At 38.4% G+C, this 26,172-nt stretch overlaps 1 protein-coding gene across 2 annotated transcripts in view; it reads right to left on the minus strand.

The window, feature by feature from the left end:
* The window catches only part of LOC137194597 (neuropilin-1a-like), an 86,922-nt gene extending 71,530 nt beyond the window's left edge, over positions 1–15,392 (minus strand). Inside the window, exons 1-2 of one of the 2 annotated variants that reach the window (XM_067606651.1) lie at positions 14,654–15,392; positions 13,522–13,696 (exon numbers count right to left, since the gene is read on the minus strand). In XM_067606651.1, the coding sequence (XP_067462752.1) occupies positions 13,522–13,696; positions 14,654–14,744 (266 nt within the window). In that variant the 5' untranslated portion in view covers positions 14,745–15,392. The remainder of the gene's footprint in view (positions 1–13,521; positions 13,697–14,653) is intronic. The other variant, XM_067606650.1, reaches the window with a different exon arrangement.
* Positions 15,393–26,172: the final 10,780 nt, after the last annotated feature.

A 26,172-nucleotide genomic window follows, 5' to 3' on the forward strand; every position in this document is an offset into this window, starting at 1 on the left:
TGGGAAATTAAAACGGAGACGGAGGAGGTGGTGGAATTTGTTCTCATTTAGGAAGCCTTAATCCCACAGAAGAGGGAAGGAGAACGCCGTTTTTTTTTTTCTCCCCCTTCTTCTTCTCTTAGACTGTTTGGGGACCCCGAAGGATGAAATGAGATTTGGTGCCAACTCATTGGGGTTTAATGTGGAAAAGCTGAAAAGAATGAAAGTCAAAGTCGACGGTTTTTGGGAGTCGAAAAAGTTGCACTGAGAGGTCAAAGAGTTGCAACTTTTGAGTCAAATTGAGATTGAATTCCTTCATGTCTCGGGTACAAAATAAAAGAAACCAAGGTGCAAATGAGATTTTGCACAGGAAATGACTAAAAGTCGAATCAGACAAATACAGTTTGTCACTACATGGAGTCGGTCGTGGTAACTTTACACTTAAACAAACACAGAAGGGCGTTTTCTGAGTCTGAATGCAGAGTAAGGCTAAACGTCTTTGTCTGTACCTGAGAGATTTGAGAGGAAAAAGGCCCTTTGTCAACCGACACTCAATCCACACCTCCCTAAAGTGAGTTAAGGGCAAAGCAATAAACACTGTGTCACTTCCACTGCACTTTGACATGCGTTTACCCTCGACAAGTTCATCTGCATTCACAGAGAGGCCTGACTTGATTATACCATCCACCTCTCTTGTTCCCCAAAAACATGTGACATTAATTAGCTCACTCTTATTCAGACACACATATAGAAACCTCAGCGGGGATTGCTTCAGTTTGGCAATGAGAGAGTCTAGTTGACAGACAGATAAGAGAGATAAAGAGCAAACAGTTGGACGTTGTGAAACAGCCCTCGTTCTGACAAAAAAAAAAATGTTATTGAGCAGAAATGCCTGCTGGTGTTGTGAATTAACGAATAGCATTTGAGAATTAAAGTTATAGGGGAGATAAACCCATTTGCCAAATTAGCTTTTCAGTAATGACAACATTAAAATTATCCTTGTGTTCTTTGTGGATCACTGCTTCTGGAGCTCCATGCTAACACTTTAGCGTGATGAGTAATAGAAGCTATATTAACAAGAACTTGCAGCAGCGTCTGCCAAGTTTTAGTTAATACTAAATAAACAGCAATTACCCTGTTTTTGATTAACTAACCTGCTTTTACAGGGAGTGGCTAAAAACCACAGTTGAAGAATATGAGGTGACACACCTGAACACATCTATACTGTATCTACTATATTGACTTTCACTTGTAATATTTTTGAATGTACAGACAATGAAATAAAACACAACATGATGTTTTATTGCTGAATGTTCACTTTCCTTAGTTTAGATATAGTGTTCACTGAAGTTAAAATATAAGGCACTTATTGTACTTCAGTCAGCAGTTTTTTTTTTACTTTCCCTCCACTATATTTCACAGAGAAATGTAATTTTTTTTTTTACCATTTAAACAACAGCTGTACTTACTTCACAGGTTACCGATTTTGCATCTCACATACATGCTGAACTCAAAGTTATGATGCATTTTCATTGATTTAACTTCCCAACATCATTGTAATACGGTTGGGCATAGATCCACAAGGACCTGCTGACACATTAATTATGGCTATATATTAATGAATCAATACTTTGACCATTTCTCACGATCAAGACCCTGCAGTTTTCTGCTAATATAAAAGTCTAATGCATGGAAAGTATTGTGGTATTGCTACCTAGATAAAGGACCTAAACAGCAGCCTTACTACTACTGTTTAAATCACTCTTAGGGTACAATACACTCAAGTGTTGGCGTATAATACTAGAACAAATTCCCATCTCTTGCTTCATGGAGCCATTTCCTTGAAACCTGTTTTGTTCTTTTAGTCAGCAGTCTGATTCAAAATAACTCAGAGCTCATGACACAGATGAACACTGAGTCACTTAGATGTTCACTGTACTCCTTACAAAGTAAATACAATCCAATTAAGCTCCACAGACTGAGACGAGCAGACAGTCGACAATACGCAAACACAAATGACCACGCCCCTCCGCTCACAAAACCAGAAGACAGACTTTTAGAGCGTCTTCGGGTCACGAGACAGAATAGATTTCTTGTTTGTTACATCTATTTATTTATTTGTTTCTTCTGTTGTGTATGCATATATCTGTGTGTGTGTGTGTGCCTCCCACACGTTTTAATCTGTTTATCATCTGCCCACAACATGTGATTGTATCTTCTACCTACATGGTGGAGGTCATCCTGGGGCGTTTCTACCCAGACACATACAACACATTCCTCTACAAGCTGGGAAAGAAAAGACTTTATTGTTCATGCTTCTAGTGAACGACCATCTACTGGGGGGGCGGGTTCCTGTCGTACGTACTTAAACGGACAAAGCTTCCCCATCTGCTCGTCTTCCCCGGAGAAGCTCAAAAAAACAGTTTCACCCGCAGACTGACCTGCGACCCTCGTATCCCGGCGGTGACCTGTCCCGACCGTGACATCGTGTTTTCACGGGCCTTTTAAGTCCACAAGAAGCCAGATTTGAGCGTAACGGCCGAATCACATGAATGGAGTGAAGTCACAGTCGTTTATATTTGGTGAATCACTAAGATTTTGACTGGTGTCTTGTGACTTTTGGGAAACTCAGAAATATGAAGGTCAATTAAATTTTTTACACGCTTCATAAAAGGTTTATTTATGTGTCTATCTGTCTTTATTCTTTGATTTTGCTAAGTGCCTTGATTAAAAACTGCAATAAAGCCTCAGACATTTGCAATTCCTTTGATGCAGTCCCTTTAAAAATAATCACTTTAATGTTTATGCAAGGCCATTTTCACACCAGGGCCAATTGGACAGGTTTTTCTGGACCTGAGGCTGTTTTCCTTGAGAGCTCGGTACGTTTGCTGAGGTGTTAAAGCTGCTCTAGCTGGACTGCAGTCCAGAAAAAACAGTCTATAGTAGAATCTCAGGGACTGCTTGCAGATTTCTTCACAAACTAGAAGTTGAATAACATGATTAGTGTCACATTAGCATCATTTGTCATAAAAATACAGCATGCACATGTATAAAAATGCATTAAGAACACTCTTCGATGGGACTGATTGCGGCAATCATTTCACCTACTGCAAATGTGCGCGCTGAAAGAGCTCATCTGATGAATGCCTGCATTGTTATGGATTTCTCCCTTTGAAGTTGCTGCTGCATTATGACATGCCACACACCGAGGCATGACTGATTTTTCCTTGCTTTTATGTGGAATCAGGACCAAAGTGACGGTAAAATAAAGAGAAACGACTTGTGTTTTTTCCTGGGATGTGATGATGTTGTCACAAATATATGTTGCAATCCATGTTTCTGAAGGATTCATGTGTGTGAAAAAAAGATTTGCAGGATGGATGAAGCCTGAGCCAAAGCCCGAAAAAACTCCCTAAGACTTGAAGATTTAAAAGTAGCCACGTCCGACCATGATCACAAGAAATATCCTCTCAAATGTGATGCCTACGCCTCGTTGGATAAATTCTTGAAACTTATTCAACCGACAAATCCAGCAGTCTATCTAGCCGCCCGTTTACTGACATCTTTGTCATTTTCATGCTTACTTCATATTAAATATTCACAGTGGGTCTAAATATGTTGAGCTTTAATACAAGATTAAATAACAGCCAATAGAAGCTGAGCGCAAAAATAGTTCAAAACAAGCTTTATCGTCTCAGTAAAATCCAACCGTTTACTTTGATAGGAGCCCCGTTATTGTGCACAGGAGTGTGAGTTGCTTTCAGGACATCTGGAACGTATCAGCGAGTGCATCCTGTAAATCCTGGGATTGCAGCTGTGCGTGTGTTTGTGTGTGTGTGACGTTGCTGACAGGGTTTCCCCCTCTCTCCCCCTGCCAAACTCTCTCCTCGTTAATCTGCTCGTTAAGGATCTAATCTGACATGTGTTTTCATTTGTGTGTGTAAGTGTGTGTGTGTTTGTGTGCGGTTCACTGATGAGTAATGAACCCACAATAGGTTTGATTATGTTCACAGCTATTTGTTGGTTTCATTGTGTGCGAGTGCTTGAGTGTGTGTTTGTGTACGTGTTATTTATTCTGTCTTTGTGTGCATCTGTGTGTTCCCTATGTGTGAGCTGATTCATATGAAACGCATAGTTTGTGGCTATAATTGTTTAGAAAAGCAAATCCAAACACCGTGCAGTGGTATAAGAGCAACAATAGCATGATTCAAAGTTCACCCTTCTTTCCATTAGACAAATATTTGCTACTAAAAGAAAGAGTCAGCTGGTGAAAGTCTGCTCTTTTCAACAGTTTTCTCTTCTGATTTATGATTTCCAAAGGTCAAAACCAGACATAATATTCATCTCTACATGAAGCAGTATTAATGGACACAGACTGCAAAGCACTGTGATGTTTGTTCTTTAAATAAATAAAGGATATATGTAAGGCTATAACATTATGATAACTTTGCCTGAGGTGTTACATTATAGGGCTTCTCTTGGCTTTGCATGAAAAAATTGTTTACCATACCTGCATGGGCATATAGTGGAAACATTAAGTTAGCTAAAAATAATATTAAATGCTAAAATGTATTTCTCATAGTAGAAATACAAAGTAAAAAGTATCCAGCTAAACAGTCTGGTTGTTGACTAGCTAGTTAGTTTAACTTTGCTAGCTAGTCTCACAGCTAGTAGCTAATTGGTGAATTTATTCACAGATTCAATAGCCAGATGAACCGTGAAATGTTAGTTCAGGAAAGTAAAAAACAGTGTTTTGGTTCAGGCTTTCGTCAACCTTAAGTGGTTAGCAGTGAAAAAGCTCTGTAAACATACCCAGCACCAAATGGCTAACAAAATGAAAGCCTAGCTGGTGAACAGTGGAGATTTAAGCAGCTAAAGACACAGTGAAATTTCTCAGGAGTTGGTGGAGACTTAAACAGAGTTAAAAAAAGAGTGAATTATGGCCTTTCATTCATGAGGTCACCAGAAACAGATGAATGTTTATCCCTCTCTGCTTGAAATAGGTGTCAGTTTGCTAACACGTTAGCCATATAGCTAGCCAGTGTGTTAGTGATGTTTTTGTTTTTGTGATTTTTGTAGAGTACGTCTGAGTAACTTTACTGAGTAACTTTAGCTACTCTTTACCAAGTGGATCTTTACACCAGTAATGTTGCAAACAGATTTTGCTGATGATGTGGTTCAGAGATTAACCACAATGGCAGCTGTAGACACAGTGTTCACAACCAAGAGTTCAGGTTGCACACAAAAGTTTAAAGTTCGCCATCATTTATCTAAAAACTGAGAGGAAGACTGAAAGAGGGAGAGCATATGGAGACTAGAGGAGAAAATGGGATGAAAACAGGAACATGATGAATGCACATGGAGTTCAGAGGAGGAGTGAGGAGAGGAGAGAGTATGACACAAGACTGAGAGCAAGAGAACGTGATGAAGGAGGAGGTGATGGGATGAAAAAAGCAACAAAACAGCCTGAGGCCGGAGGAGGAGAAGAGGCAGCGAGAGGTCTGTCACTGAGGTCAAGATTAGACAGACCATGCCAACCAGCCTAAAGCTCTCTGTCTGTACCATTCTGCTCCCCCTTTTCATCCCTCTTTTTCTATTTTCTCTTCATCTTCTCTGCCCTTTGCTTATAATCTCAGTGATCACACACCCTACTCTTTCTTATATAGCACATTATTTGCCACCTCTCTTTTCCGTTCTTGTCTTCTTTTTCCTTCTGTATATTTGTCTCTTTCATGTCCACTTAGCAGTTTAATAGTTCCAGTTCTGTGAAGATGTTCACATTTAATCACCAGGATGATTTTCTGATAAAATCCTAAGTTTTAGCTCAACAACAGGGAACCTTAAACTACCCCATTGCCACCTGGGAAAAATTGATGTTTTAGAAACCAGAAATGGCTTGAGAAATGTATCTGTACATCTTATTATCATGCTTTTCACCAGTTAAAACCCTTTGAATATTGAAATTTCTCTTGCACAGATTTGTTAATGCTTCTATTGTTTAATTGCTGTGTATCTGAATCAAACCAAACCAAACAAAGCTAAAAAGGGAAATAAAAGATTAGTCTTTAAGAGGTCCTAATTGAAATCTACAGTTGGCATATTCTCAAGGCTTTGTGAATGTTTTCCATTTTAAAATAAATGTTCATGAGAAATTACAAATACATCAGTGCAATATAGACGAATAAATGGGAATAAGATTACATAAAACAGGACAATTGCTCATTCAGACTACAAACAGGAAAACAACACAAATATCCATCTTTCATTGACCCAATTCTCACAGCTCCTTTCTATGTCAAAGTAACAAATGTAAGTATCACGTCGCTGCACAACACAGAACAACCAACCAAATTATTTTTGAAGGCTCATGCCTCAAATTTCCTTGGAAGAATGCCATAGGCTAAACCGTTCTGTGACAGCAGTGCATTTTAGTCTTCCTGTTTTGTTGGTCGCTGTAGAACTGAAAAATACAACCATCTGGAAGGGACGATTTTATTTTTCTTTGAAACTGGCAAAGTCAGACTGAATGCTGCGCACATGACCACTGGTGAAACAACATCTCGGTAAAAAGCCACATAAGAAAGCTAAGATTTAAGAGAGTGTTTGTGATGTGGAGAATTTTTGTGCTGTGGCACAAACACAAGACTTGAACAACTGATGGCAGAGTCGCTGACACCGTGACAGTCGGAGGTCATCAAGAATGTGCAGAGAAATAAAGTTTATTCAACTGTATATTTATCTATTCAGCAATCTGTCCTCACACCCCGCCGTCCTTCCAGCCATCTGTTGATTCATTTATCTGTCTTGCCATTCTTCCATCATCTCCTCCATCAGCTCAGCCATTGATCTATCTCTTGATTCATCCATCCATTCTGCCATCCTTCTATCCATCATCCAAAAACTAATTTATCCATCCAATCATCCATCCGGTTTTATAAAATCAATCCATCAATTCCTTCATAAATCCTGCCATCCTTCCATTACCTAGCAATCCATCCACATCCATCAGTCAGCAGTCCATCTAACGATCAATATATCCACACATCTCGGGCTGCATTTAACAGTTATTTTCATATCAATTGATCAATTAGTGGTTTGGTCCATAAAATGTCATCAAATTGTGGAAAATCATAAATATCACTTATCCCCAAAGCCCAAGGTGACATCCTCAAATGTTTTGATTTGTCCCAGCAAATAGTCAACAATCCAAAGATGTTTGGTTTACTATTGGTGAAGAGTAAAGAAACCAGAAAATATGAATTTGTATTATGTTAATTTAAGAATTTTGATATTTTTCTTGACTGATAGGCGATTTATTTTCTGTTGATCGACAAATCGGTTAATTGACTAACTGTTGCACCTCTACACAAATCACCAATTCATCCATTCATCCCTCTGTTGATTCATCCATCCATCCATCCATCCATCCATCCAGCAGTTCATCTATTCATCCATCTAACATTTGATCCGTCCGTCCGTCCATCCATCCATCCATCCATCATCCAGCAGTCCATCTATTTATCCATCTAACATTTGATCCGTCCGTCCATCCATCCATCCATCCATCCATCATTCAGCAAGCCACCCAGTCATCCACTGATTCATCCGTCATCTATCTATCATCGTCATCATCTATCTATCTATCTATCTATCTATCTATCTATCTATCTATCTATCAGCTGATCCATCAGTCCAGCCTAGTATTCCCTCCATCCACCTGTTGATTATTGTTTATTGATTCATCCTGTCATCTTTCTATAATCATTGAACAATCCATTCATCCTTCATCCATCCATCCATCCATCCATCCATCTCTGCACTAAACCTTTACTGAAATATGTCTGAAATACTTCATAGATGCTTGGTTATCTCTTTAAAACCACACTGATGAGTTAAGAACGAAAACATTGAAAAAAGAAAGTGATTTGAAAATAACATCTACTGTTACAACCTCCGGCACATATAAGACACACAAATGCCTTCCAAGTGTGCGTTTCCACTCATGTGACACCTCCAGGCTGTGGGATGTCGGTCCTGTGTCTCTGCTTGAGGGAACATCTTTTGACTAATCATGGAGCACTTTGCCTGGGGACATACCAGAGGAACAACTGGTCCTTCCAACACACTGCAGAGGAATTTATAGCATCTACCTCCATTTTTCTCTCTCTGCCTCTTTCTTGTTCTGTCTTTAACCCCTGCGGCCTCTCTTCTCTGGGAAGGAATGAAGGGTTTGTTGCTTATGTCCCTGAAATGTCAGGATGCAGCAAATGTTGAATCTGTTGAGTTTATGGTCCGCTGGGAGGAGAGGACTTAAGGAAAAAAAAAAAATTCCCTCTTAGATTCTTTTACACGGTTATTTATCATCATGTGGTGGTCAAAGCATTGCGGTTATTCTGTGATGAAGTGCTGTAATTAACTTTGTTGCTGTTTCCACTTTCCCTCAACAAGCCTCATGCAGGAGTGGTCTGAACTTGAGTTAATTTGTGGATTTTACACTCAGTAACCAGTTTATCATGTGCATCTAGCTAAAACTAATGTTAACCATGAAGGTTAAAATGTTTCCTATATTTTGTCCACCACACTTACGTTGACCGAAAATAGTCTAAATATTAGAAACACCTGTCTGTATAAGAATAAAATTCAACAGCACTATAACTTCCAAAATGACCATAAAGCTGAATAAAGCATGGTGATGTAGAGACTACTGGTTGTCTGTTTTAGCTCTTGTTTTTAACTCCATCAACCTGTGGCTGATAGATGCATCTTATTTATATAAAGATGGGTGACAAGGAAAAACATGAAGTAAGATATTCCATCACAAGCTCCAGAATGACCTCAGTGCTCCTTGACATACAGTTTCCAAGTCTCTGAACTCTACAGGAGATATGAGCACCATTCTTCCAAAAATATACAATGTATTTCCTCATTTGGAGCTTTGATGATGCTAGTGTCTAAAATCTCCCAGCTGGGTTTAGATCAGGTGACTGTGAAACAATTCAATGGCCCCTCGTGACCTGTGTGGGAACATCTGAATTTGTTTTGTTCCTCCAGTCATTTGTTTGGGATTTCCTGTTTATCACCTATATACTGTACATGTGATTATGTCATTTATTCAGCAGAATGATAAAAGATGAACAAAACAGACCAATGAAGCCGATGAAATCACCAAAATCAGGAAGACAAGGTGGATTTTATCCTCTTTTTATCCTTGAGCGTATCAGTGTTTGTCTCTTTGTGTGTCCCTGTTTCTACAAAAAATACTGCACAGGAGTTCTGTAGGTATTAGAACTTGCAGAGCGTGCACGCCGTAGCTGTGTGTGCACCAAAGAGTGCACATGAAGCATACTGTAAGTGACAGAAAGTTTGGGCTGCCTGTGTGTGTGTGTATGTGTTATGTGTTATGTGTGATTGTGTGTGTGTGTGTGTGTGTATGTGTGAGGAGAAGACTATGCCAGTACAGCCTCATGTAGGAGGAAACAGTTCAGCCAACTCCTAAAAAGATGTCCCAAATTACACCGCCACCAACGCATGTTCCTTACCAATGCCTCTGCTCTATTTTACCGCGCTCCGCAGGGATTCACTTTGTCGGCCACACTATTTCAGACGTGGACGTGAGACAAGGCTTGTTCTGGTGCCTCTCCAGATTGGCTACGGAGGCAGAGCCGTCAGATCTGAGTGTGTGTCTGAACAAAAGTGTTACTGGTTCTCGTCTAAACCACCGTCTGTTCACTGAGCGCAGATTTTGTCACTTGAGAGTTTGTGGAAGTAAAAGGTCGTCGTTGGAATTATCACCCAGACTGACTGTTTTACAGGCCTTGTGACTCACAAATTAATCGATTTAACCCCTCAAGTTTATCTTTAAAAGATGCTACAGTATCATTTTTGTATTTTCAGCAAGTTTATGATCCATTACATTTCTGTTACATAAAGCTCTATCATTGAAATATTGTTGTTTTTTGTGTTTAGGTGACATTGTTTCTAAGATGGTCAGTAATCTAATTTCAGTACAGAAATCCTCCAATGTCTCAGTTGCTTTCTTCATGAATTACACACGCAGAAAAGCATTTCCCGGCTAACAAATATGTATTTATAAACACGCTGTAATTAGGGAACATAATTACAAACCCTGGGTCATGAGGGCGCACGGGGAAGATATTTTGCGACGCAGATGTCGGAAATGAAGCCGGCATTTACTCACAGACGCCTGTGCTATGGCTTCTTTGTTTGGCTAGTTAACTGCAGACATGTTTCACAGCAATGGAACATGTTTGTTCCATTTTGGTCCAGTAATTTAATTATGGGACTGGGAGAAATGGGCAAGCGGCCACATGTTATCTGATGAAGGAGGCGAGGGGGGTGCCATTCCAACAATACATTTCAATTAGGAGAGTATGTTTGAAGTGAAGCAGTGGGACAGCAGGATATTAAAGAAACTGTCCTGTAACCTAAATGCAAGTGGCTTAACAACAATTCATTGGTTTGTTGATCGACAGACCAATTGTGATCATCAGTTACTCGTTTACGTCATTTATCGGGCAAAAGAAGCAGCAGAATACCAAACTGTTGCTGGTTTCAGACTCTGAAATGTAAGGATTTGCTGCTTTTCCTCTGATTGTGAATTGAAACAGCTTGGTTGGACAAAACAAGCAATTTGCATCCTCTAAAGCTCTGGGAATTTGTTATTAGTGCTTGCTTTACAATTTTCTGACATCACAGAGAAAACAAATTATTGATTAATTGAAAATTATACTAGTGAAATTAATCTTTTGTTGCAGCTCTAGTTTAAAATCTCACATTTCATCACTGTGTAAATTAAACAGTGATGAACTGTTGATGAGAATTTAGGTTTAGTTAATGATCTTTACTCACAAAACCTCACACTGTGCAGTATATTCTTGATTAATAGATTTTTAGGCCCATAAAATATCAGAAAAAAGTGAAAACAAGCTTTTTCCTTACTATAATTTTCAAAATGTTCTCTCTCATATGGCTTGTTTTGTCTGATCAACAACCCCAAACCCATAGATTTTCAGTTGACAATGATATGAAACAAAGAAAAGCATCAAATTCTACGACTAATTGTTTCATTTCTATTACACCTCCCTGCAGACACATCAGAGGTCAGTGGTCAAATCTGAAATGGTAAAGATTTCTGACATGCTCACTGTTCCAGTTGTCCTCTTATTGGACACCAGTGTCCCAGTTGAGTCCACCAGCAGAGGTTAATGCACAACCTTTAAGACATTGAATTCAGGTGCTGTTTCCAATCATGGCCTTGCAAACAGCAGTATCACATTCTGGAGCCGACGTTGAGCCCGGCGGCTTCAAACAGTGAAATAAAACTCTTAAATATCATCTCAGGAAATTTTTAAGTGGGACTGCGGTCTCGCCAAAGGCTTAAGGCCCCCCTAAATGGGCATATTTCGAACATTTGACTCATGCCCAAAAACAACACGGCTCCTGCCAAGTCATAGAGCTATGAGCTACACCCCATCATCATCCAACATAAACTCACACAACAAATAATGAAACCAATCGAGCAAAACGGACGCCCCTAAGAAAACAGCCAAATGACATGTTACAGTGGCTGCAGGGTGGTCAGGCTGTTGAGCAGTCACAGGTTTGGGTCCTGCAGCGGTGAATGTGTTTCAGTCTTAATGTGGAAATATTTGCTATTTTGACTGAAGGTTTACCAAGAGGTGAAATCAGTCACTTGCAGCCAAAGTGACACTGACAGTCACATGGAAAAATAGCTTGGACACTTGGACTAGAAGAGACTCTTCAGATGCATAACCTACACACATAACCTGCACATTCTTTTTCAACCATTTAGACATAAAACATGTCTTTTCCATCTGAACAACCTCTTCTGGTTCATCGTCAGATGCAGGAACCTTGTCTGCTCATTGGATAAGATCATAAAACTAAAACAACTGGCTCACGTTAACTCTGAAATACCAGCGAAAAGGTAATATTTTACTTTACAACCGCCTTATTTCAGCACATTAACCTATGGAAAAGTAATTTAAGCAGACAATAATACTCTGTTGGTGGCATACCACAGTGCCAACCACCGCTGAAACTTTTATCACCTGGATTTATTAACATTTCATTAAGTACTTAAACAGCATTATTGCATACTTATACTGCTCCCTGGGTTATTACGCAAAATAAGGTAACTACAAAATGAGATTTTCCTGAAGAAAGCTTTCCAGCACTTTAGCTTGCAACACTGAAGTAGGTGTGTAATCCAGTGAATGACACACAATATCCACTATCTCTCCAGAACGCTAATGGTTTATTAGTCCCTTGGTGGCGAAACATGATCCAATAGTATTGGAGGACCCCATCTGTGAGACAGCGCTGGACAGCCAGTCGTGATTTACACAGGAGCCGTTTATGGAGCTTTTAAAAAAGACAGAGGAGCCGACATAAAAACAGGCTTATTTATGGAAGAGCAGCAAACACATGGGCTGTTGTGTGGACGCACACAATCCAGTGAGTGTCTCTGGGTCAAGGAGGAGGGGGGGTGGGGGAGGCGGGGGGTTGTGTGTGTGTGTGTGTGTGTGCCGTGGATGGTTGCTTGTTTATATGTTTTGTATGGTTACGCACAGGAAAGATCCGTCAGACACATGCAGGAATGTTTTGTGGTGCATGTTTGAGTGCCTGTGTGTAACATGCAGTCATGTAAGAAAACCTCTTGAATGTCTATAACCCAAATTGCCTCTTGTCGGGCCAGTGCAGAGCCATAAAAGCAAGTGTTGAAATAGGGCTGCAAGAAATGTTAATTTAATTAATCATTTGGTCGATAAAATGTCAGAAAACAGTGAAAATCTCCATTGCAAGTCCACAGAGCTAAAACTGATCATCAGACTGCTCGTTTAGTCCAACCAACAGTCCCACACCCATATAAACTATTTACTAAGATGAACAAATGCAGCAAGATTTAGTTTTATATTTCAACATCCCTTAACTTGCAAAAACCTGACAGCACTTATAATAATTTGCAGAATTAGGAATTACAATCAATCATGAAGTCCTTGAGGCTGTGTTCCTGCAAACAAAAAAGTCAGGTAAACTCGATTTCCTCCCTTCAAATACAAACAGGTAAACCTCTGCCTCCAAATGAAAAGTCAACACCATTTCTCCATTCCTGCAATAAGCAAATTGAACTCCATCAATAATAAAAAAAAAAGCCGGTGCACACTGAGTTTTGCCGGGTTTACTTTCCTCTAAATTCCTGCCAAAAACCCCAAGCAAGAGACAAATGCCATACGACACCCTCCATCCTTATCAAGTATGAATTACAAAACCCATCAAACCCCATTTCCTCTGAAGTAATTTCCAGCAGCCTCAGTGCCATATCTCATCCTCATACCCCCAGTTCCCTGGGAGCAGATGTATAACTCCTTGACCAATAGGTGGCAGAGTTTCACGCTGTATCCGGGCAGGATTGAGGAGAGAGTGAGGGAGGGTGGAAGAAAGAGAGAGTGGGGAGAGAGAAAGAGAGAGAGAGAGAGAAAGAGAGGAGTGAACTCTTACTTGCAGTCTCTGTCCTCCAGATCAAAATGCGGATTGAAGTTGATGAGGATCTTCTGACCCTGTTCTGGGGCTGTTATCACCCACACGCACTGCTGGGAGGGCAGGTAAGCGCCGGGATAGCCCGGAGAGGTCAGGTAGTCCGCGGTGTGTATCTCTATGTTCCCTCCGCATTTATCTGCACCACAAGAGAAAAGCAGAAGAAAGTTGTTCAGTTAGTGGAGAGAAATTGACTTTCTGGGCACTGAACTGCGCTTAGATGCTGACAGATAGCACATCCCCTTTGTAAAAATAAGTGAATCAGCAGAGATGGAGTGAGGATACTAAGACCTCCAGCTGGGGATCATCATAAATCCAAATATCCACCCTTGGAGCAAAAAATATGTTGACAGAAAAGCACTAAATCTTTCGCCAAGCACCAGTTCTAACACTGCAACCATAAATTCACACCACAGAATTTCCTACTACCCTAAAAAGGTGATAAAAAACTGATTTACCACATTTAAGAAAAGGTGTGGTAAAAATGAGGTAGGTTTCTTTCGCATCCATACCATGAGGTGTGATTACGCCCATGTAGGTGAGGTGCGCTGGCTGCCGTGTCTCAAGCAAAACAGCCAAGATGATGGAATTTAATTTTCTCAATGAATGATTTATTAAAAATTGCTCGCAGCTTATATCAGGCTTCAATGGCAACACGCGCAAACGCTCAAAAAATGCGTCTTTGAATGGCTGAAGCGCGAAGAGGAAGAAGAAAACCACCAATATGTATAATAATGAGAGCATTTTAATAGAGTGACTTGTGTCTGTGAGAATAAATTAGCAGTTTCCACTGATTCTAACGTACTTTGCGTGTTATTTCACGTCTTCTCGTATCACTAAGCACTCCTACAATAATCTTGTTTTGGTGTATTTTGCACATTATCTCTAGTTCTTAAACATATTAGGCTCATTACAGTAAAAACATATATATTCTACATGGTCTAACTTGAACCCCTGCAGACGTGCTCTCACGGGGAAAGCCGAGGTATAACAGGTGAGAGGCAACAATGGTGCAAAATGATGCAAAATGGATCAATATTCATCCAGGCTGCCTGTTGTAAAGCCACATGTATTCATACAACCAGTCAACACCTACCAGTCTGAGTCAACGAAGCAACGAAGATGACTTGGGTGCAAAGGAACAATAGCAATCCACTACGCATCCTTAGATTGTACAACACAGACATTCTGTAAAAGAAAAAAAAATAAAAACAAACGGAGGGAGAAAATGTCCAGGGAGTTTACGTCCAAAGAGAAAAAAATGACCGAAAATTGTCTCAAAGTAAAAAGATCTGGTTGTTATAGGCTCCCCAGCATCCTATGAGCTTCAGCACCAGATCCCCGCGTCTGTCAGAGAACAACTTGCCATCTCCTGGAAAAAAAAAAATAATCCAAACGCAGGAAACAAGACGATGATTCAAGAGGAAAAATCCGTTCGCCAAAAAGTGGCAGCTGTGCGCCCTCGATTCTTAATCAATCTCTCACTTCTGATGCCAAACAGCGACGTTACACGTACTTCCAAGTTAAAGATTACACACAAAAAAAAGAAATCAATAGTTAACCGGTATTCAGTGACAACCAACCGCGAGGAACATCGGAACGCGGCTCTCCAGATCTTTACTCCTTATTTCAGTTCAGCTCTTTCTCCGCCTCTCTTCTCTCGCAGCGACTGGCTGACCGTCACAGCAGAAATGTCAGGAATACGACGCGAGCCGTGAAAGTAACAGCGGAATTTCCACTCCCCCCCCCCTTAAAAAAAAAAAATTCCAGCTTCGAGACGCCACTGCGCGCAACCAGCAGCGACCGACCGCTACAAGGAGCTGGAGCAAACTGACACCGGTGCGCCCTCTGTGCGCCCCCGACGCATGCAGGGCTGGAGCAAGGGGAAACTGCGCACGCAAACTCACGTTGGCATGTGAGTTTAGTACAAGGTGTGGGCAGTGTCCATATAGCTGGGTGAGTCCGGTGTAAAAAAAAAACAAGGAGCAAAAGATCAGGGAGATTTATTTGTTGCTTCGTTGGCGATCTACATCTGTTCATTCATACCGTTTGTCAGATATATCCATAATTGTCCCTCTTTGTTCCTGTGATAATACGCACATTTTGTACAAGAAAGGTTAAAGATACAGGCTGAACACTTGAAAACATGTGGTTGATTTTTCTTCGATTTTACCTCATTTGAATAAAATGAATCAAAATTCAAACTAAGCATGTTTGACTTTAATGTGTCTCTCACACAATGCAGACTGATTGAGATACTGAAAAGTGATCTCCTCAGATATGAAGAGTCCTGAAAACTGACATCATTCAGTATGTTAAATGACCCTTAATGGATTTCGTACCTTACCTATTTTTATCTTAAATAAGCTTAAATAAGAATCAATAAGCCTTCCTGCCATATTGATGAATACTGATTAGAGAGAACTGGGTTATCTTAAGATTCACATTAACATGATAGGATATTAAAAAGGATGAACATGTTCAGAGAGGGAGCTGCACAGGGAAGTATCATATACTGGATGACAAAGAGCTCATTTATTAAAAAAATATTCATTCATCAAGTATTTTTAGTTCTTCCTTTAGTTCAGTCTTGTATGTAAGCATGTAGCATTACACATTAAGCACTTCATGCATCTTAGAAATAAAAAAATAAATGTCAGGAATAGTAATGTTTAATGCATTACAGGAGTTATTTTGTTCCTAAATATGCCTCATCTGCAGAAGCTAGCGATTTCCTTCATTTCCCTGAATGCCTTTCAACAACCACCAGAGAACACGCCTGAACTTGTTGCATACACACGTGTCGGTTTAGCAATATTGATAGTGACGAAGAGCAACAGTCACCCAAAAACACATCATGTTTTGTTTTCTTCGTTAAATTCTGATCAGTTGAAGGTAATGTTGGCGAGAAACTGGTATCTTAAAACTGGAGCTCCTATGACAGATTTAGGATGTGTGATCGTTGGCATTGGTGGAAACTGGCAGCCCCTGACAACAAGACATCATGGTTAGATTAAAGGTTTTTGGATCACCAAATCCTTTTTTTTTTTGCAATCAGACTCCACTGAGGCCACTGGTTAATACTAGATCTTTAAGTGACATCACATAAAACACAAAACAGACGTTGCTTAAGCAAAGCACTTTGGTTGCTCAAGTGGAGGTCAGGGCCGTGGCTACCATCCATGTTGAGGACAAGGAGGAAATTTGGAAGTTTTAATAACCTGCCGAAGAGTTTATATTCAGTAATTAATGACGAAGTAAACATGGTGAGTTTTGACAGCTTGTTTTGACAGATTTTTTGACAAATTATCTTGAAATTTTGCTGTTAATGCAAAAAAATAAGATGTTTTTTTAAGGAATGTAGTATCTCTACAGCCAAATTATATCCTGGCAGTGTTGAGAGACTTTGAAACAACATTGTAGACCATCACATAGGAAGATAAAATTGACAAAATATATATATATATATATATATATCACACCTTTAAATTTAAATTTGTTAGCTTGTAAACTGTTTTTTAGGAGGGGTACGCCTATCACCTTACCGCAATGGCTTGAATTTGGATGCTGACCTTTGTTGCATGTCTCTATCTGTTTCCTGTCTCTCTGCACTTTCAGCCATAAAATAAAGGCAAAAACGCCCAAATAAATCTTATTTCAGGCGAGCGGGGATGTTTCTCTGCGGTAAACAACGGAAGACTGTATCTCCCAGGTGCAACTGTGTCTAATTAATGAGAGTTTGCTTGTTCAGCACAACTTCCCCGGCTAAATAAAGATAAAAAATATGATTATCAGACACTTATAAGAGCTCACTAATTGCTCACCACACTGTACTAATGCAGTGTAATTCATTATGGCTGCGTGCTTTAAGAAACGTCCTGTTGTGCTCTGCTCTTTGCAATCAAGAGCCATTTAGTTTGCGAGTGTCAGTGTTCACATCCTCGTCGAGAATCCGCTGTTAAATCACTTCAACAGTCGCTCAGATTAAGGCCGGCATCTCAGGAGATGAATAAGAATAAAATGATGGTGGTAAATTACAGTCAGCGTTCAGTTGTTAACCTTATTGAGATTCTAGTGTTCGTATTCTTTACTGCACTTTCTATTCTTCGGAGTGGAGACAATATAAAATGCTTGGCAAGCACAACATACTCACAACTGCCAAGCATGACTGAAATAGCATCAGTGGCAAAGTACAGCGGCAAACTGCAAAACAAGAACAAGAACTTACGTTAGATCAGAGCTTTAGACTGATGACAACAGTTTTCGCTGCTCATAGCTGATATTTCATGCAAATATTCAGCATCTTGATATTTTTTTTTTTCCATTTTCATTCAAGTACTTCCAAGTAGTCACAGCCATTAATCAGGATTTAATAAAAGGCCAATAACAGCCCAATAAATCACTCTAATGCTAGTTCATGTCCATTAATTATAGGGAGGGTGTTTGTGGTGTTTTCGGTTAGCAGGTAAGTGAGTGTGAGAGGACGGGGAATGAGATATAGAGAGTGTGGTATGTGTTGAGAGGACTTTTTAAAAGTGAAACCTTATGTTTGTGTGGCAACGGAGCAATAATTTTAATCAACGAGATGTTTTTGTACATTCTTAAAATATCAAGATTACTGCCACAAGATGTTATTTTCCTCTGACTTAGTCTGTCGTATCATACCTGTCACACAGGTATGATACACTGTCATTTTCTATATAAATGATGGTGTTAGGTAACTGACATTTAGAGGTCTTCCAAGGCTTGGATGGACATTAAATGATGAAATGAAATGAAATAGTGAGGTATCCATGCGAACACTGAAGGAGGTTCCCCTTCCCCTTCCAAGCATGTAGGAGAACCTATGGTGGCCGCGAAACACACAAAAAAACACGAAAGACCCTCTCTAGACCCAGTGTTTGGTTTGTCCATTCTGGGCTACTGTAGAAACATGGCGGTGTAACATGGTGGGCTCTGTGGAAGAGGACCTGCTCCCTATGTAGATATAAACGGCTCATTCTAAGGTAACAGGTGATTATACACACATTAAAACATACTTGTGAATATTAAATTACATTTCTGCTAAGCCCGTTCCACTAGCTTCCACTAAATTCTACACACTGCACCTTTAATATGGATAGATAGATAGATAGAAAACTTTATTAATCCCCGAAGGGAAATTGCATTGTCATAGCAGCCATGATAGATGACAAAAATACATGAAAAAAAACACCAGTAAGACATTAAAACACAATCAAAACACCACAGATATAGACACAGACGCAATGGTGATTTAAAAAGCAGGTGACTGAGTGAATAAATAAATAGGAGGACTTGTTGATATACAGACAGAAACCTTCAGGGTTGATAAAACAAACTGTTCCAGTAGCTTCTAACTCAACAGGTTTTTTTTCATAAACTAGCTAGCAGGAGGGTCAGTCTGCAGCTCTCTGCAGCCAACATACATTTTAAACCTAGTGTGCAGATCTGTATTCACAATAACATTACATTCTACTGCCTGATACAAACCTGTGCAGATACACAGTCACGGTTTAATGTGTATGTGCAGCGCATACGCACGCACACACATGCTTCTAATGGCTATGGAATGATGGAGGAGGGGCGCTGTTTCTATAAAGACACAGTCATATCTCAGTAATTACAGGAGACACTGACAGTGATCCATTAGCCTGCTGCGGTGGGCTCAGAGCAGCAACAGCTACATGCTGGACACCGGACTTCTGGTACACCCAACGGTACAGAGTGCTGTGTTTATATGTGGAGAAAACACATATCCTGTTATTATGTACTTACACAACATGCATTCTGTACATGCTGCAATCACAAAAGCACATATATTTAAGGGCACTTGGGCATAAATCAGACTGTAAATCTCCTCTTGCGCTGCCGGACACTGATAAATATTATGGACTGTAATCATTTACTCGACCCACTGCTGTTATTCCTTTTTTTTTTTTTAAATCATGTCTGCTATTTGCAGCGTGATACACTTCATAGTACAATTCATCCTTTTTCACCTATTCATACTCCATATTTCTAACTTAATTTCAAGGTTCAAGTTTTATTTTAATTGTAATTATAAAATTCAGGGTCGCACAACTGAATTCAGATGTAGCCCCGTCGACACTACACACATGGACAATGTATTTACAAATATTAAAATATCTCAAATTACAATAGAATAAACAATACATTTGGCAATAAAATAGAACAAAGTATATAAAAGTAGCAGTAATGATGAAAAAGATAAAATTAAAAAAGAAAACTATATTACTGTATATATACACAAGGAATATATAGTTAGATTTATACATACAAATAGTATAGTAACATTTGTAACACTTATCATATAGTAACAAAAAATGCACCTCTGTATATTTTTAAAAATGCATCATCATCTATAGCGTAGTAACAGGTTCATAGATTGTACAGTCATTTGTAATTTGCACCTCTCTTTGTTCTACATACATTTATTTCTTTTACTGTTTTCATTTTATCTGACTATATATATATATATATATATATATATATATGTCATTTTATGATAGTATATATAGTGTGTACATTTAATATTTATTATAAAATGCATCTTTGGCACAAAAAGTTCCTTCAGGATGAAAAAGGTTCTATTTTATCTGTCATATCTTAGAAAACACACTCATGTAAGTGTGCACACATAGAAACAAAAGACTTGTATGTACAGTTGTATGTGTGTATTCCCACAGGGATACACACATAAAAGATGACATCACAAATACTGATGAAATAATGACATGCGTTAATGTGCATAGGTACAAATGTATATCACAGTCACAAAAACCCCACTCAGCTTTTTCAAGAGCTTCCTTTCATAAAACAATCCTCCGAATCCCAAACACTCTCATAGCTCTAATCCACATTTGTCATCCTCCCCTTATTCCACACACACACACACACACACATATATGTATATCCACTTGAAGAAGACACACACACACAAACACATTTTCTGGGAAGATATTTCAACACAGCATGAGGTCATGGCACCGCCGATAAGATCTCACAGCCTGGCACTGTTCCAGACTGCCTTCTCTGGTTCACACTCTGGGACCCAGACCAAGCTCATGTGCTCATATACACACACACACACACACACACTTCATCTTTAGGTCCAAAGGACCTAATGACAAGGCTCTAGATTGGGGAGTGAAATGGACGACGCTGGCCAAAAACGCCTTGTTTGAAGACTCGAGTTGTGATAATTACTGTCATTACGAAGCAGGCGATTTGAAAAAGGACAGTGCACCCATCGTCCAGCTGTAGTGGTAAAGTGTGAGTAAACTCACGCTCATCTCAGCTACTACTGTAAGTCCTGTATCTTTTTAAATTGGCGAAAATAACAATAAACCAGACATTTGAGTATTCTTGCGAAATCATAAGTTCCAAAATACACTGGGGAGCTGATCTATGTTACACAGTTACAAGCCAAGTCCCCCCCAAAAATAAAAATGCTGGTCATATCCCTTCACATAAACCATCGATCATTCATGCATATGGTATATATAAATTTAAAACATGTTTTTAACTGTGAAAACTTTCAGCATACACCTTTTTTTTGGGAGGCCACACCGTCCCTTGGCAGACATATCCAGGGTTGTCAGCTTTACAGCAACAATAAATGATTTAATGTATAAAACAAGACATCTTAATATGCAGTTTAGTGCTGTTTTGACTGGGAAACAGTCACTGTTAGGGTTGCAACTCATGATTAGTTTCATTATCAATTAATCTGCCAATTATTTTCTTGAATAATCATTAACTGATTAATAATTTGTTTTTTTTTTTAAAAAGACATCCTGCACAATTCCCTAAAGCCTACAGTGACATCTTATAATTGCTTCTTTTTTTCAACCAACTGTCAAAAACCCAAAGATATTACTACTACTAACATAATAATTAAAAAACTACTCACAGTTGAGAAGTTGAGCTTTTTTTTTAATTACTTAAATAATTACTCAAATTTAAAAATAGTTGCAGATTACTTTGACTTCAATTAATCAACTAATTGTGGCTCTACTGTTACGTAATATAAATAATGATGTCAGTTATTTAAAAAACTAACCAAACACAATAGTACAAAAGTAATTTTGATAAATTATTTGGATTCATATAAAAACTACAGTTTAAATTACTCTTTACAGTACAAAATGAAACATTAAATCATAAAATATTACAAAACATCACCGTCAAAGAAAACTAACAACTCTGGAAGAAGTTGAGAAGCTAATTTACTTAAATATTAAAAATCAGAGGCCCCAGGGTCGATCCCTGGGTGACTCCAAAGGTAAGCATTTTATAGTTTAACAGTTATCGTAACCATTATATTTCAATACATCTCAAACCATAAAGTTTCTTTTAAATGGTGCCATGTTTAACAGTGAGAAATACCATTAATAAATATACAAAATCTGATTCCTTTATTTAAATCTGTGGTTTTAGTTATGGAGAAGTTTTCCCACTGAAGTTAAGTGTTTCTCTCTGTGACTGATCTGTTCAGAGTCCATAATATTATGTATCTATTAACAATAATCTCTTTTGTAATAAATCAATTTGATAATTTACTAGAAAATACATATTTTTGTTAATTATCAACATGGATTGAGTTTGAACATATGTTTGACCCGTTGAATTGGCTGAAAATCCGTTCTGTCATGGAGTGAACACGGCACAAACTATTCTCACAGTTACGAAATTCAGATAGATTCAAAACAGTCGGGACTTTATCATCGTTTCTCATCACAGAACAAATCAAAAGATTTTCAAGGCTGTTGTGAAAACCTGATATCCATCAACTTGTCCCTCATCTAAATAACCGTAACATTAAACGCTGAGTCATTTCTGAGTCAGAGACAGCTGAAAGTCATACCTTTTCTGTTTGTCAGAAGGATTTGAGCTCCATTACTCAGACATGCGGTGCCACATACACGAGGTTTCCATCTAAAGCAGCAAATATTACAGTGAGTCAGTATTTATCAGATCAAGTCAAGCCAAATCCATTTATGCAATAGTTCAGAAAACCAGGTTCACTGCAACACATATACACCACACAATAAAAGGCAAACACATACATCATTAACCGAGTAAATATGTAACGTTTGTACTTTAGTTATTTATTCACTCTCATCTTTAGAACTCTTTCTACTCTATTCATGTTTGTTAAAAATGAAGTTACTACACTCCTTTTGCATGTGATCATGTTAATTGCCTTCAGATTTAATTTCCCCTTTTCATCTGTTTTTATTTTGTGACTTTGTCCCGTTTGAGAAGATTTTTTATTGTTTTGTTGACAAGAGCTCTGAGATCCCCGAGATGAGTGAAATGGTTAAATAATGGTGAAAATATGTGCAAAATTCATGGCTATTGGCAAGAGTCAGACAGTATACATTAAATAAGCCTGTAAAGATATTCCAGCTGCTACCATAGCAAATCACCAACAGAGGAAAAAGTAGAAAGCACACAAATAGTCGAATACATCTAACAAAGTTTTTTTATTTCAAGATAATAATAAAAATCCATAAAATAGTTTTGAGCTTGAAATACATTGGATATGTATTGTAAATATGTCAGCTTGTAAAATCTGTGAAAATATACTCAATAATCAATACATGACTATGAATAATTTAATAATGGAAACAAATTTTTCAAAGCTGGGACATAAAGCTGTTTTATTGCACAGTATTTGGCTGACAATTTTATCCTCTAACTGTATCCAGATTAGGTTTTCAGTGAAAATAACCCCCGACTTGTGTTCCTCACACATTTCTGCACAATGATGTTTGCATCCCTTTATTTTTTTGGGGACAGCTGTTCAAAATTTTCCCTTTCATTCATTCTCTTGGCACAGTCATCAGTGACTTAGCCCTAAGCCCTCGTTTGGCACCGAGCGGCTATGAGGAGGCTTAAGTTCAAGTGCCAAAATCTGACACTTCTAGAAACCCTGATACTTTGTCGTCAAGTGATACGAAAAGTGGCCTGTCACATCTCTGTCAGTACGTGTGTGTGTGTGTGTGTGTGTGTGTGTGTGTGTGAGATCTTGTATTAGATTACATCAGCACAAAAAACTCTTTGCAATACATTGTACAATAAGATTATGCAAACAATGCCACAAAATGCAGCATCAAAAATGACCAGTGATAGAATTAATGAATCAACATCTTCTAACACTGAAGCCCGAAATTACAAATATTACAACTATCTAGTTGTGTGAACTATTTCGGGAGTTCCTGTTTTACAGGAAGAGCGTTTTTGTAATACTTCTCTAAATACCTCATCAGTTCAGTTTAAAATTCTCTGAACTACTTCACAACAGGAAACCCACATAAAGTTTTAGTTCGGTTAAAGAAACCCTGAAAATCTAAGGAATCCTGCATGAAAACAAAACTTTCCGCCAAAATTTAAACAGTCGATTATTTCATGTGAGAGATTTTTTTTTTTTTTTTAAATATTTTTGTTTCTGTCCTTGTTTTTCTCACATGTTTGAAAATAGGCAGTCATCTACTTCTGTGCACCAATCAGAGTTTATCAACATTTATCAAACATGTGTTGACAGTTTCGGTGTTGTTTGCATATTTCGCAAATCTGATCAAACACACCCACGCGGTCCTGACGAAGCAGAATAACAGAGAGATTTTGACTGTTCAAACTCTTATCAAATAATAATAAAGAATGTTTTTTTTCTCATGATTGTTGTTGATTTAGTTATAAATGTTTGATGTTATAGTTCAGCTGTGATAAGATAATTGACCACTCGGGTGAACGGCGCCACTACAAACAGCAAAATATCAAAAACAGAGAAAAAAGAAAGAAAATTGTGCGTAGTTACTAAAGAAAGAATGAGAAACGACCTGATTATTGATGAATCGTTAATGATAAGGTAATCATGACTAATGTAGGACTACTTTACTTGTGGTGCAAATAATGAGTAACTACTTATGTCTTTAGGAAGATTTCCATTTCCCAATTTGACAACAAACAGCTATATTTGTTGTCTAAATGTTATCTTGAATATAATTTTAGCAGCGTATTGACCTGGTTTCTTTTGTTAAATGTTACAATGTTTTGCTAACCATGAGCCAGGGTGAAAATAAAAATGATTAGAATTGAAAAGGAAAAGCAAATGAAACAAAATGGATCTAATGAAGCAAATGAAAGCAAAAAGGAAATTAACAGTATCATGGTCTAAAGGTCACAGTGAGTGTGTGATCAGTGACCTGGAGCTTCAGGCAGGGGGGATGTTATTTATTTGGGGAGGGTGTGTGTGTGTGAATGACTAATAGTCCGTGACTATTTGTGTCATTGCATTGCCGTAGAGTTTAACTAAGATAAGACAGAAGGTGGGACGCGTGGGAGTGTATTTGTACATATGCAAAGGAAAAAGTTAGCATGTGTGCGTGTGACTGAGAAGACGTTTAAAATTGAAACGGAGTATGTGTTTCAGATCGAGTGTCATGTTTGGATAGAAAGTGTGAGAGAGAGAAAGGTCTGTTTGTGTGTCAGACAGATAAGACATTGTCACTGTTCTTCTGAAACATGCTCCAACCAGCCCGAGACGGCCGACACGGCAATTACAGCATAGCGGCTATTAGGGGTCAAAGGTCAGCCTAGAGCAGTTAGGTCACCTCAGATGACTTCTAACAACCTGAGCAGTTAATTAGTGAGGGAGAGCGAGTCGTGGCCACCGGCTGTTGTTTTATTAAGCATTCCAACAAAATGTTTATTCCTGCTATGCACAGGTTATTCATCTTCATCTTAATGTTTGACATTAAAGGGAGAAAAATATTACAACACCACACACACTCAGTCTAAAATATTTCTCTTTCTTGTTAAATTAATCATTTTCTGTTTAATCAGACTTCAAATATTTATGTTTTCTGTTGCAGATATTTGTACTTTTGACACGCTACAAAAAAAAAACCCATAACAGGGACATCAATGTTTTGTTGTGAGGATGTTTTATATCCAATCTTATAAGCCAAAGGACATTTCTGTGCAAAAACAAAACATTTCTACAGACAAAAGTGTGAAACAAAACATTTTCAATTTACTCAGAACTCAACATATATATACATATCTATTCCACCTGTGCAATGAGAGTAAAAAGAGAGTAAAACAGGAGATTCATGCATTTGCAGCAAACTTCTTTACAATAAAGTGAGTTAGATTTAGAGAAGTAACTCCTACCTTCTTAAAAATTAGGTATTTTACGCATCAGAAAGTCGCACGAGGAACTAGGCTTGAAACTATTTTGTAGAAGGTGAAACATCTGTTGCAGGCACCACACCGTGATGAAGGCGAGATAGCTGAAACTGTGAAAAAGACTTAAGTGGAGATGAGTTACACAAAGTGTTTTTATTGTCACATATTTACAGCGAAGCTCACACTGATCTGAACCTCAGTGTGTGTGCAGGTTAGGAAATGAAAGAATAATATAATTAAACAAGTCTTTGTAAAGCTTGTCATTTCAGGCAGCGTGTTCTTACTGTCAATACAGAAGAGTTGTTACCTAATAACATTGTGCTTTTTATATGGTTAAAATCTCATTTTGAAGCATTAGTAAGATTTGGCGATATTTTT

The sequence above is a fragment of the Thunnus thynnus genome, chromosome 12 (genome assembly GCF_963924715.1).
Source record: "Thunnus thynnus chromosome 12, fThuThy2.1, whole genome shotgun sequence".
Classification (NCBI taxonomy): domain Eukaryota; kingdom Metazoa; phylum Chordata; class Actinopteri; order Scombriformes; family Scombridae; genus Thunnus; species Thunnus thynnus.